The 14,077-nt window shown below is 45.1% G+C and overlaps 1 protein-coding gene across 1 annotated transcript in view; it reads right to left on the minus strand.

The window, feature by feature from the left end:
• TRIO (trio Rho guanine nucleotide exchange factor) overlaps positions 1-9,431 on the minus strand; it is a 247,080-nt gene extending 237,649 nt beyond the window's left edge. The window contains exon 1 of the mRNA XM_058811071.1: positions 8,893-9,431. Within this exon, the coding sequence (XP_058667054.1) occupies positions 8,893-9,007 (115 nt within the window). The 5' untranslated portion in view covers positions 9,008-9,431. The remainder of the gene's footprint in view (positions 1-8,892) is intronic.
• Between the last annotated feature and the right edge of the window lie 4,646 nt (positions 9,432-14,077).

Genomic DNA, 14,077 nt, shown 5'->3' on the forward strand with positions numbered 1-14,077 from the left:
AAGTTTTTAGAAGAGGGTGGAGTATTTTTATGATCTCAGAAAATGGTATCATCTTTGTACTCAATGCTGCTTAACCCAACATGCCCAGAAGTCAGTGGCATGATAAACACTTGGAAATTGAAGAACTCACTACCTTAAGGCCAGTAGAAAACTATATCCAACCAACACTCTACAGCCAAGACTACACAATGGATACGGTGAAGTCCACCATGTAGCACAGAGAGTTAGCCAAGAAATATTGGTATTAAACACTCCATTTAGTCTAATTCACTTCTTGGGATGTCCCTTTATTATCTAGGACACACTTTAAGAAATGTTACCTGATTTCTTCCCAATATTTAACATCTGTTTGGGCTCTGAAAACAAGCAGTTCTCAAGACTTCCAACACTTCTGCTTTCATTAAATTTCACCAATAACATTTTTCATTGTTTGGTGCCCTCAAAAATATTAACCAGCTATGTGACCATCATAAGCCCTAGTGAATAGCCTTTGACCAAATGCCTTGATAAAGTATGTCATAAGGCTGAAGGTTTCCACAAAATTACCCACAAAAATGCAGAAATTCTGTATAAAGCCTAAAAGTTTGGGATTTTGAATTATTCTTTTATGCAATAAGTGAGGTACAGACTAGACAAAAATAAGTAGGTATTTACCTTACAGGTCCCTGTGAGCCCTATCTTTCTGTAGTATATTTTCCTGTTCATTTTTAGCACTTAGGAAATCTCACTTCACTATTACCCTGGATCCTCAGACTCTAATTGCTAAGCAGTCATGTACAAATCTAACCACAAAAATCACTACTGGTTGTTTACACAGTCTGCAGACACCTCAGGAATAACTATTACTGCTCATACACGCACTAAGACTACAAGAAAACATGAGTAATTAAGCTCCGGGTAGTTTCACAGATGACTAGAACGCATTGGGATTACTCACAATAGCCCTGTTCAGTGCCTGCTGCCCAGAATACTTTCTCCAACTTTTTAACAAAGAGATTTGCCATGCAAAGTCAAGTTTTTGAAGCCCCATGGACTATTTAGTTTGACAGTATATACATGCACAGATGTATCCTCATGCACACGAGCAAAACAAACCTTCCTGAATCTCAGACTCGTGTCAGACTATTACACACGCCAATAACATCCTGACTCTTGCACAGATTTGTGGGAATTATCCAAGAACACTGTACTACACCTATAGCATAAAACATAAAGCAAACCCCTGACATATTTTGAATGCTGCAAGTCCACACTTTTTCTCCCTATACTTGCCATCTTGCTTCCCCAACATCTTGGGCCCTCATCTCCCTATAAAGATTGCTTTCTCTTCCCACCATAATTATAAAACACCAATGCCTATTTCAGTTCTTCAGTAAGGTCCAGATTACAAAACACCATATTCAGAAGTACCAGCAAAAGACATAGTTCAGCACTGTTCAGTAGGAAAACCTGTTACATATTTGCAGTTGTGTATACTAAACAGCACTACTGCCACTTAGGCAAGGCAGTAGCACAGGAGATTAAACAAATTTGACTAAATGATTTCAGAAGACTCCACTCAACAGCCTTGAAAAACAACCCTATTTTTTAAACAAATGCACAATTAGGCTATTTCAGATGACTTAGAGCAGCTATTTGGCAGAGAAACCACTGGAACGGGCTTTGTATCTTTAAAGCACAGTCTTGTCACTCAGACTGTTTTGTGAAACTTTGTGGACACAACCCATTTATGACCCTCCTCTTTGTGTATCCATACAACAACCTACTCTAGAGGCTGAAAATCAGATGCTTTAATGTACTGTAGTGTCTACTGCTAAAAGCACTTGAGTTGTTCCCTGTCATTTCAATTCCTCCTCCTCACTACTGGGTAAGTGATCTGTTTTCTCAAAACAGCAGTATCCTTCCTGAAGGAATATGACTCAGCTTTGCAGATCATCAGTATTACTTCACCAGTAGTCTACTTTTTGATTTTACCGCACCAAGAAAAATGTTAAGTTAAACAAAGATCCTTCTCCAAATCAGGCAAATTTCTTCATGAAAACAACAAATAGATGTAACCATCTTAGTCATTACATTAAAATAGCCTGCTGTGACTTTCATGGGGGTTTTTACCTCTTTTTTTATTTTAAATTTGGTTATTACCAGTATCAAGCAGAAAAAAATTGTTTCCCCTGTTCTCTTTAAAATTATTACCCACTTTCCTTCGATCACCACTGCATTTCCAAAATTTCAATGTGTCTTTACTATTTTAACACTTCTGCTGACCATGAATAGCTATTTCAGTAATTGTACCTCTCCTTCTTCAAGATGCAGACCAAAAATCACTATGCAGTTTCACCCTATTAAATTGACCTAGCAGTCTGCAACTAAGCATTCTGTGACACTAGAATTACTTTAGTTTTTATTTTCAATTGGGTAAGGAAAGTCTTTCCACTCTTTCTCTAGATTTTATTTACCTAGATAGTGATTTTACATGCAAAAGCTTTTGGAAATCATGTGATATTTTAGGTTGAAATTCACACCTGTTTCTGTCTGTGGGACACACCACTTCTATAAGAAACATTACTACCCATCTTCTACACAGTGACTGAGCTGTGCAACTGATGAAAGCCTCAGCTCCACCAAGTCTCTTCCTACTTCTGTCAGCTCCTTTCTGGGCACATCAGCACTTGATGCCAGCTCGAATGTACTCCTTCCAAGAATGGACCTGGCTTTTCTCTAACTCCCATTCACCTTCCACTCCAAATGTGCATTTAGTTTATCAACTGGAAGCTATCAAAGATGTTACCAGTAATTGTCCTCTGTCCTCTCTTAGAAATATTCATGACTTCTGCCTCCAGCTGTTTCAAACACAACCTAACCTCTAACTTGATCTATCCTTGTCTATCCGCAGAGAAGCTTCACTGTTTCACACTAGGCCAAATTGCACAACAGCTGCTGCATTTCACACCGAAGCTCTCTATCCTCATCTTCATTGTTCCAGGGAATGTCACTTTCACAATGCTATTTCCCAGCCTAACTTCTCCATTGTAACTTCATTGTTTCTGCAGTTATTTTTGCTCTGCATATGCTCATCAGAAACTATCAAGTTGTGGCATTTTTCTATGGTATTTTTCAAAATATCATTTACACACACACCACTCTGCTTCAACCATCTTACTAAAATGGACACTTCTGGAATTGGATCAAAACTCCACAAAAAAGCCCACTTTTTCAGCTCAGGTCAACCAGCACTAATGACAGCAATACTGCTGCAACCTTCTCATTTACTAATGCAACTCAAAGCACAAAAGTAACAGATTCTTGAAAAGTTTACACAACACTGTGAATTTTTGTTGTGTTTATTTATTTAATACAAATGCCGTCATCACACTAAGTCATGTGAAAGAATGGACAGCTTGGTTCATACTTTACATCCTCTGCATGCCCACCAATTCTTAAAACACACCTCAACTCCTGACAGCCACGGGGCCAAGAACCAGTACTTGCAGAGAACAGTGGGGAGCTGTCATGTGAGCTACCACCAGTGCTGCCTGGCAAAACTCCACTTTTGGCTTCACTATTAGATTATTTCTTTTGGACACTCATAACAACTCTGTAGCAGCTCCAACTGGAATGCCAAGTAAGCAACAACAACTCTGACTACCTTCTCTGTAAGTTAGCTGCTACACATCACCAGGAGATAGTGCCTTCCTAACTTTATAGATGGTGTGCTCTGCTTCATGGTTTTCAGACAGAAACTTGGCTTGTTTTTCACATTTGATGCCTACCTTGAAAGCTAGTTTGCCCATGATCTAAATGATAGTGTTTTTATTAGTAGTATTCTTGAAAAAACTGCTCTTTCTAATAACATGCTTGCCTTTTCTTCACCATGTAACCTTTCCAACCCTCCCTCCTTTCCCTACTATGATAGCATTTTTAATGCTGTCTACTATGTGCCAGTCACTATCACACAGGACACAATATAAAGCAAGCAAGGCAACAGTCTATAAAGCAATATAATCCGAAAGAAACAAAACATAAGTCCTCCTTGTAAACTTGAAACAACAAATTCCTAAATGCTGGCTTTTATCTTTACAGTATTAAGTGATTTTCATGAAAACTAAGCAAACAACAAGATCACTATTTAAACGAAAACTAAGAAAATCAATCATATTTTCATGACACACATGAACACTTCTAAGGTCTCAACTATACAAGCAGCTATCAGCATAGGTTGCCATAGGCAGACTTAGCCAAACCCAGACTGATCAAAGTCTCAAGTTACTAGTGCTTGCAGAAGTCTTCAAATGTCCACAACCACAACAAATCTCAGCACTCTGTTTTCCTAAAATACTCACACATTCCTTTTGGTACCTAAACACACATATCTTAAACCAAAGTTTTACATTCTCTTATCATTAAGCTTACATTAAGAAACACATGCACAAGCAGGATACACTAAGTGTACAACATTAGAACCAGGTGCTATTTAAAGCTCTTCTGGCTACCAGCCTGTTCTCTAATTTCACCTTCAGAGAGGTGGCACACTGAACTCTCAGCTTGGAACAACCACTTCTTCCAGACCCACATTCATCTCAGACTTACCCCTTCTCCTGAGAGAGGACTGCTGCTACCTGTGCAGATTAGGTTTTAGATGGAAAATCCTCTACTTGTTTGTTTTCCCGTATCAAGGGATGAAGTACAATTAACAATTATGTTCAGATTTGACCTGGCAAAGCCTGGACAGTTATTCACCTTAATGACAAGACTTTTGGAGCTCCTTGTTTTTCCTTTGTTTTTCAAACACTTCTGTTCCCCCAACCCTTCCCAGTTTGCTCAGTATGCAAACTGTGTTCCTTCCAGGCATGTGGCAAGTGTTCACACAGACAGGTGGTGACAACACTAATCTCCTCAACGGCTTTGAAAACTGTATTGTCTGTCCATATATGAATGAAGTTACTGCAGTTCGTAGAGGCCACTCATAAAAAATGTATCATGCAGGAAATAACTGCATCCACTTTCATCTCATAACTGTGAAGAGTTATCAGTCAGTTGTTTGGGTTTTTTTTTCATGAAGACTTATCAGAGTAATTTATAAAGGCACTCCCTACACTGTCTAGCCAAGGATTGACTGAAGTGCTTACAAGCCTTTTTCTCTGCAACCTTTTGTATTCATGTTCATCATACCAAGCAGGGTAAATTTAATTACTAAAAGTTTGACCAACATCAACATTTGTCTTTTACTTGGATGAAAAACGTTTTGCTCTTTATGCCTAAAAACTAAATTCACGAACTTCAACTAGCAAAAATACCTTTGTAAAAGCACTCTTACAATAACATGATCTAAATTTAACAGACAGCCCTCATTCTTGCATCCTGAAGATTTGAGTCCCCTTACCAAAGTATTGAGGACTCGCAGCTGCAAAGATGAAGATTAAACCAACAACAACCAAACAAAACCTCTGTATGGTTACTGCCCTGTAAGCCATGACTTGATGGCACTCCCTCAAATTCAACTTTGCTCATGTCAGCTGTTTTCAGACCTTTCAGACACACAGAATTTTAGGATGAACTTAGAACATATTTTGAAAAGTTTTATCTTAATAACTTTTCATAAAAAATAGATCTTGTATACTTAACACATGTACTAACACCACTCTACACAGCCACTTAGACTCTGTGCTACTGGGGTTTTGTATGGTAACAGGTTTTTTTCATAATTCCAAGATATTTTACCAGTTCTTTCAAGTCACAATAGTGCACTTTTTTAATTCAAAAAAGGGATAATTGTCTAAACATTTATAGTTCAAAACATATCCTTCAGTCAGTCTACACAGTCATTTCTAATCTCTAACTTATATATAGGACACAAAGGCACCTCTTACAACCACTGTGTTTTCTCCTTCAAAATGTAATCACTATGCCTGGCCCTCAACTCTGCTTCTTTTACTATTAATCCTGCCACAAAGGTGACAGGCCTAACAAGGTAGTCTTTCCTTTTCAACTCCAAATAATGAGATTTAGATATCAAATATGTAACAGAAAGTAAGCTGCCTCAATTTCTTCCAATAAAGGGATTCCTCATTTACATCCAAGACACACAGTCTTTATATGCTCCTACTACCACCACCTCACTTCCAAGAGAGAGTTTACATTTACATAACCAAAGTGAAAACTGGAAATGTGCACATTTCAAGTGATGTGAACCTAGCTGCTGTTCAATATCCTAACAAAATCTTCCAAATAATGAAACTCCATTCTTCAGGCTACTTTAATTCTACTTCAAGCTTAGTCTTACAAAAGGACAGGAGGAAAGCCAATAACCCCACTTGGCAGCCCAACTGACCAATTCAACCAACCCAAGATTAGAACTGATTGTTTAGGCAGGCTTTTTGTTGTTGGGGTTATTTTTTTTTCCTCCTGGAAAACACTGCAACATTTTTACTCACTTTCTTTTTAAGTAACAGCTAGAGCTTTGCTAATATTCTCTGCAAGTGACAGGAAAGAGGAAGCATTTTGTCATTGTAAATTCTGTAAAGAGAAAAATATTTTGTCTGCTCCTAACTGCACCAAACAAAGTTTTTTCCTTGTTCATTGATCTCTGTGCCTTTGTGCTCCACTGAAAAAAAAGTGCCTGTTGTTCAAACAAAGGGAAGCACTGGAGATCTCTTAATAGACCCTCTCCTCATAGAAGAGTGGATCATGCACAGAGGCGGAATTCAAAGAGCTCTTCTCAATACCAAACACCCACAGGAGATGCCAGAACATTTTCCAGGGTATGTTAGAGCCCAGGCTGAACCAGATAACCTTCACATGTAAACATGGAAATGAGAATGCCAGCTGTTAAATCTGCTCTGAGAGTTTTTTGATGAGTATGTCCTTCTATTGCTTTAAGATTTTCAGATGCTGCAAGACTGAGCTCAGTGCAACTTCCCTGTTATCCCAAGTTATCAGCATCAGAAGTCATCGCTGCACCACTTACGAGCTTACCAGCTGTAGCATCCCTCAACCCACACATAAATGTGGAAGTTGATTATTAATACAGCTGGCAGCGTCTTCCAAAACTGCAAGATTACTACACAAGCACCCATTTGGAACTACACTAGGCAGACTACTGTGTGTAAGCCTACTGTTATAATTTGCCATTTTGCTTTAATTGGGATTTTTTTTCCTGGGAACGATAAAAGTCAGTTCTTTTTCCACGATAAAACCCACCAAGGCCAGCATCCTGACAAGGAGTTTCACACTCAATGGCTCTCCTGTGAAGCAGGTTGCCCCGGGAGCATCAATTCCTCCAGAGGGGACACAGCCCCCTGTTCGGACCCTCTATCCAAGCAAACGCTGCTCCCAGCCCTGCTTCAAGGATGCCTGCCACAAATCACACCTCCTTCTTCATCCTCATGAAACCAAGGACACTGAGCAGCACCGCCGACCGCAAGTAGCACTGATTACGCCGTTTCCCACTTCCCTCGCGGACTTTGCTTAAAAATCCAGTGAACGCAGCTTTTACTACTATTATTACTACTGCCATCATTATTTTTTACACACGAAATCGGCCAACCCCCTCATCTTTCCTGCGGTGAGTCTGCATTTCCCTTGCTCGCCGCTCCTTTTTAGGCATCCAAAAGGAGCAAGTGCCCAGCCCAGCCTGGCCCGGCCGGGCCGCTCCGCCCGGAGCGATGGCCGGGGGGTGCCCCGGGGGCCGCGGAGCCGCCGAGGGAGCGGACGGAGGGGAGGAGCCGCCGCCGCCCGGGGGAGGGCAGCCGGCACCGGGGGGAGGCTCCGTCCCCGCCGCCGCCCAGGCTGCCGGCAAGGCTCGGTCCCCGCCGCCGGCGGTCCGTGCGGCCCGGGCAGTGCTGCCCTCCCCGCCGCTATCCCCCGGGGCACAGTGTCTCGGCGGCGGGCGCAGCCGTCCTCCCCGCCCGGTTGCGTGCCGAGAGTAAACACCGAGGGAGAAGGCAGCCTCCATTTTTTTTCATCCCGGCAGCCTGTCAACAGGCTCCCCCCACCTTCCCCCGCCGATCCTCCGCGCCGAGCCCGGCTTCCCAGCCCGGCAGCGCCCGAGAGCCGCTGCTTCCCCGCCTCAGCCGAGACAGCGACACCCCCTTAACATAGGCTTCGCTTTTTGTCTGCCTCTTTCGGTTCTCCTTAGAACATCCACTTTCCACGCCGCTTCTACCATCCCTGCCCTGTGCCGCCACCCAGCAGCACAGCACCGGAGGCGCGCTGCCTTTTATAGCGGTGTCATCCTTGCCTGCTCGCCGGCCTCCCCGGGGGGCCCGGCGGGCGCAACCGGCTCCCCGCAGCCCTGCGGCCCCGCTCACCCTTCCCACCCCTCCGACACCCTGGGCTTCCCGGATCCGAGCGGCTCCTCCACCCGCCTCCCGCCCCGCGACCCCCGGCGGGACATTTTCGGGGGGCTCGGGTCCACCTGGCGCTGGGTGGTGCCGCCGGCCACGGTGACGCGCCTGCTGCCAGGCCGGCACGGGAGGCAGAATCGCACCTGTCACCGGCGACACCGCCCCGGGGCGGCAGCAGCCCCGCACCCTCCCGGCCGGGCCGCGCCGCCACCGCCCCCGTTTTCACGCCTCGGTTCTGCCGGCGAGGGTGGCGTCCCGCCCGCGAGTTGCGGTGCCTAAGCCCCGCTGTCCCCGGCACAGGACGGGGCGGCTCGGCTCTCTTCCCTGCCGCCTCCCCGAGGAACAGACGGGCAGTGCCGAGGCGGCCCCGGCGGCGAGAAGCGGGCGAGCCTTCCCCGAGGCCACCTGACAAAGCCGGCTGCCCTCTCCTCCTTTCCCGGCTCCAGGGGGAAGACGTCGCCTCCCCAGGGCCACCTTTCCTCTCTGCCTCCAGCCGCGGTCTCGCCGCCGGCCCTTCTTCCCCGTTCCCCCAGGACAGGAGCGCACTCACCGGATCGGAAGAACGCCGCGATGTCCGCCGAGTCCTTGGCCGCCTCCTCGGCCCCTTCCCCCGCGCCGCTGCCGGCCGTGGTGGCGGCGGAGGTGGCGGTAGCGGCGCTGCTCATGGCTGCTGCTGCTGCTGCGTGTGCCGGCGGCGGTGACTCCACCGGGCGAGACCTGCCGCCGACCCCGCCGCCCCTTCCGCGGATCCCGGCTTCACCTCCGGGCGGGAGCGGCCGTCAGGGCGGCAGCCGGAGCGGGCGAGCGATGCGGGGTGGCGGCAGGCGGCCGCAGCGAGCGCAGGGACATGAAGGTATGTGCGGAATGGCAGCTCCGGGAGCGCCCACCCCCCGCAGCCACCTAGGAGGCGGCGTGTGCATGCAGGGAGTCCGGGCGGGCAGGCGGGCGGCAGCCGGAGCGCAGACAATCGCGGGAGGAGGAGAAGAAGGAGGAGGAGGAGGGCGACGACGACGACGACGGCATGGGAAGGGCCAGCGGTCCGCGCAGTGAGCAGCTAGTGGGCGGAGAAAAAAAGGAACATTTCCAACCTTTTTTTTTTTTCCCTTTTCTCTTTTTTTTTTTTTTTTTTTTTTTAAGAAGGAGCGAGGAGCGATCTGGAGGAGTAGCAGCTGCCCTAGCCACCGCGGTGCCAGGGGCCGCAGCAACCACCGTCCTCCATCTTGACTGGGAGGAGGAGGAGGAGGGGAGGAGGGTGGGAAGGGGGAGTCGGGAAAGGAAGCGAGTCCCCGCCCGAGGAACAAGGGCGGTGGAGCCGGGAGTGGGGGGAGCTCGGGAGTCTCCGGCTGCGTCCGGCACCGGTCGGGATGGGGCGGGGCCCGGCGGCGCAGCGCGTCAGCGCTCCCGCCGGGCCCGCTCCCCGTGCCTGGGCCGGGGCTTCCCAGCGGCGCGGCCGCCCGCGGGGAGCGGCGGGTTTGCTGTTCGGGTTTAGGATTTCTTTTCGTTTGGTTGGGGTTTTTTTAGGCGCTTCCGGCTGGCCTTCGCCCTACTACCAGCTCGCCCGTGTGCGGAGGTCGGAGTGGAGGTCCGAAAAGAAAACCCAAAACCCTAAGCAAATCCAGTCCCTCCGCCCCGGGAGCGTGGGAAGCAGCGTGTGCCCCGTGCTCCTGCCTGCCGCTCCCAGGGGGACCGTACTCGGGAAGAGACCCCTGCCCGAGGTCGGAAGAAGCCTGGCTTACCTCTGGAGGGCACTGGGGAAAAGGGGTGCTAGACTTCTGTAAAAAGGTGCCTTTAAAGGGCACCCCTTACGTTGCTGTCTGTATTGTGGATAGTTTTTCTTCTGTTCTCACGGGGACGCTTCAAAGGATTTTGGGCTATGGACTGGTTCAATTAATATAAAATAAGCAAGCAGGTCACGATAGGGAGGTTATGATGTGCCCCGCCACCGTCCTGCTCCTCGTGTTAAGGCAGTATAAGTTAGTGTCCAGGTAAGGTTGAGGAGAGGGTGTCAGAGCAGGAATCATAGAGGTTGCACAGATTGATGAATTTGAGTAATAGATCTCAAATGCTTGTGCTAAATGGTAAATCGTTAGCACACTTGAAATGCAGAAGTACAGCTTCAAGAATTAAACTCCTGAGCCTTGGGTAAGTGTTAAAAGGAAGGTAAGTTCAAGAGAAGTGTGGTTTGTAGAATTATAGAATATCCTGAGTTGGAAGTGAGTCACAAGGATCATCATACGATCCTGCACAGGACCACCCCGAGAATCCCACATGTGCCTGAGAGCATTGTCCAAACACTTCTTCAACTCCAGCAGGCTGTGGGTTATGAACACTTCCCTGGGGAAGTTCCAGTTCCCAACCAGCCTCTGGGAGAAGAACCTTTTCCTAATGCCCAACCTAAACCTCCCTTGGCACAGCTTCATGTCCTTCCCTTGAGTCCTATGGGAATCCTGACAGATTCTGTTAGTTTATCAGTCAGATGATGAGGAAGTCATCTGCAAGGTTTCTAAGGTTTGTATTTATCTGAAGTTGTATAGCTTGATGAAAAGCTTTTGTGCAACCATGCTTGCCCTAATTTCTCTTAGAGAGAAGAGATTTGTTTGACTGAAAAGATTTTTTAAATGTTTTTCTTTCAGACAGCAGGCACAGGAAAGAGTTCCAAATTAGCATTCCACTGGCAGAAATGGTTTCAACATTAATTTCTTTCTAACTGACACCATGCACTTAGCAAAAAGTATGAATGGAACAAATGCTGCTGTTCCCTAGCAAGCAGTGAGTTGACCTAGGGGTGGGAATAGGATATTGTATATCTGCCCAGAAAAAAAAAAAAAAGACAAAAAACAACATGCATAAGAATATGAGAAAATTGGGTAAGTGCATGGAAAGCGTTAATATAATGAGTAAAGAAAAGAAAAGGAACCCATCATTCCAGCTTTCAGTGACTAGAGAGTAAGAAGTGCTTGAGATTACTTGTTTTCCAAATTTGAAAAAAGACACCAGTATGCTGTGCAACTCTGGAAAAAGCTTCAGAAGGATATTCATCAGTTGTTGAACACTCTGACTTTCCATTTCCAGTTAGTTGCTCTTCCAGCACACTGTACAAATTCTAATTGGGCACTAAAAAAGCAAGGTGAATTTGAACACTTTTGAAGGATATATGACTCAAGTTTGTCCCTTCCTTTGTCCCCTCCATCTGCTGAATTGCAAGAGATGCTGGGTTTGCTTTTTTCTTGGGACATGGATGCCCTGAGCCATGTCTCCCAATACAGGAGCCTTTCATCACTGTGCAAGTGGTTGAGAAGTTGTAATCAGCAGCAAAAGTGGCCCTTACAGAAAATCCTTCAGGAGCCAAAAATGTTCATATCTTTTGCACAAGTCATAAGATTATGGTAATACATAGGGTTCATGCTAATGTTCAGGATGCAATATTTATCGAAGGGTAAGTTAAAACAAAGAGGCAAATACAGGAAAATGTCGTTATGGCAAAGTTACTTAACACTCTAATAAAACAAGGTTTTAATTCACAGTTATGCACGTCAAGTATCAAATACCAGATTTAATATTTTGACATCAAGAAATTAAGTTTCTGAGTCTGGTTCTTCTTGGTCATTTTAGGCTTCAAACAAAAACAAACCAGATATGAATAGTCTATATGGAGAATGTCCCACATTGGAAATTAGTGCAAATTTGAAAGTCTGTCATTAGGGAATAGCCATGTTCTCCTCAACTCCTGCTTTGCTTATCTCAGTTTTTGTGCCAATTGCAATGGAAAATGCAGAAATGGAAAAAATGTTTGTGGTGTAAAACATACTTTAGCCATAAATGTGACCTGTGAAATACCCATAGTGTTAAGGCACAGATTCAAGTTAAAGTTTTAGATTGTGTATAGAAGTTTTAAATATTAATGATGTTCAAGTTTTGTGCTTAATTTCTGTATTTCTATATACATATAAAGCATTTAATTTTATGTAAGTATATTGTTAAAAAATATTTATACCCCAATAAAATAAATGCCCAAAGAGTAGTGTTGTTTCATTTGAATGCCCTTTATTTTTACTTGTGTTGTGTCTTAACTGTGGTTGAATGGTCACTCCAGAATCAGAATGCCAAACATAAAAACTTTATTCCTGTCAAAGAGGTGTCTTGTGAGGGAAGAAGCTTGCCCAGAGCCTAGTCTTGTGTATCCAGGCTGAGAAGTGTCACACGTCACTTCATGTTTCATCCCTAAAGGAATTTGCAGACTTGATACTTCTTGAGTTCTTTTCCTGCAGTATTTGCTGCCCATTTGATCAAGAAAACAACAAAGATTCCCCCATTTCTGTAAGACGTTAATGAAAGCAGGGCAAGCTTGATTTCAAAATCACTGTTGTTTACCAGCTTTTGAGAAATAAACTAGAAACTCACTAGTTTGGACAAACTAGGAGACAGAACATGGTATTGACCTGGGGCCGTCAATCAGAGTTGTCTTACTTAGAAAAAGAGTCATGGAAAAAGAGACTTCAATTATGAAAAAAATCAAAAACGCACAACTACAAAACCCAGCCAGCAACTAGATTTTTACAATGGAGTTCTCTTCTTGTAGCTGTTTTACAAGCTTCACTATTCATTTTGTAAACAAAAACACAGAACACAGGGGGTAGCGTGGGGACAAGGCTTCCACATGGAAAACACTGTAAGGGAAAATGCACATGGACTTCAGCCCAGCCAGCCTCTAAGAACTGTTTCTTGCAACCCTTATTTTTCTGCAGCAGGGTTTTGGGGGACTTGAATCTATAAAACAAGTTATAAACACAGTAAGTAATAGAGAAGGCCATATCAGGTGCTACTGTGCTTTTAAGATGATAAGGCTTCTTTCAAGTTTGCAGCAGTTAAGGAAAGCAATCAAGAGTTATTAATGTGCACCACCTTGGAGTTGCTATCTGGTTTCTGATCTAAATGGTGTTTGCGTTATAGCAACATTTGTCAATTTCAAATTGTTCTCAGAGCACATGGTGTATCTGTTCTATCTGTAGACAGACATTGAGGCATTTTCCAACCGTTATTATTATTGCCCTCTTTTCCACAGAAGCATCCAAAACTTAAAAAGTTTTCTTGAACAGTATTAAGCTTATGTGTTATCCTTCGTTATCCTATAAAACGAAGTTCTCATTTTGTTGTATGAGTTCTGGCAGCTTTTGGATCTTTGTTTATTCATAATTTTTTCTATTTCTTTGCAAAACTTTTTTTTTTTAGCAGATGATGTACCTATCACCAGTGTAAAGTATTGTCAGTCTATTTGAAAATATTTTCTCCATACTTTGCCTTGTACAACCTGACACGCACAAGTTTGAGAAGTGAGCCCAAGGTAATCTCATGAGTTTTAGCAAGACCAAGTGCAAGGTGCCGCTGGTCAGTATCAGCCCAGGCTGGGGGATGAACAGATCCAGAGCATCCCTGCCCAGAAGGACTTGAGGGTGCTGGTGAGGCTGGACATGACCCAGCTATGGGCACTCACAGCCCAGAGAGCCAAATGTGTCCTGGGCAGCATCGAAAGCAGCGTGGGCAGCAGGGTGAGGGAGGGGATTCTGCCCCTGCTCTGATCAGACTCCACCAGCAGGGCTGCATCCAGCTCTGAAGTCCCAGCACAAGAAGGACATGGCCTGTTGGAGTGAGTCCATAGGAGGGACCCGAAGATTATTAGAGGGATGGAGCACCTTTCCTATGAGAAAACACAGAGAGTTGTGTTTGTTCAACCTGGA

This window comes from Ammospiza caudacuta, chromosome 1 (genome assembly GCF_027887145.1).
Source record: "Ammospiza caudacuta isolate bAmmCau1 chromosome 1, bAmmCau1.pri, whole genome shotgun sequence".
NCBI lineage: Eukaryota > Metazoa > Chordata > Aves > Passeriformes > Passerellidae > Ammospiza > Ammospiza caudacuta.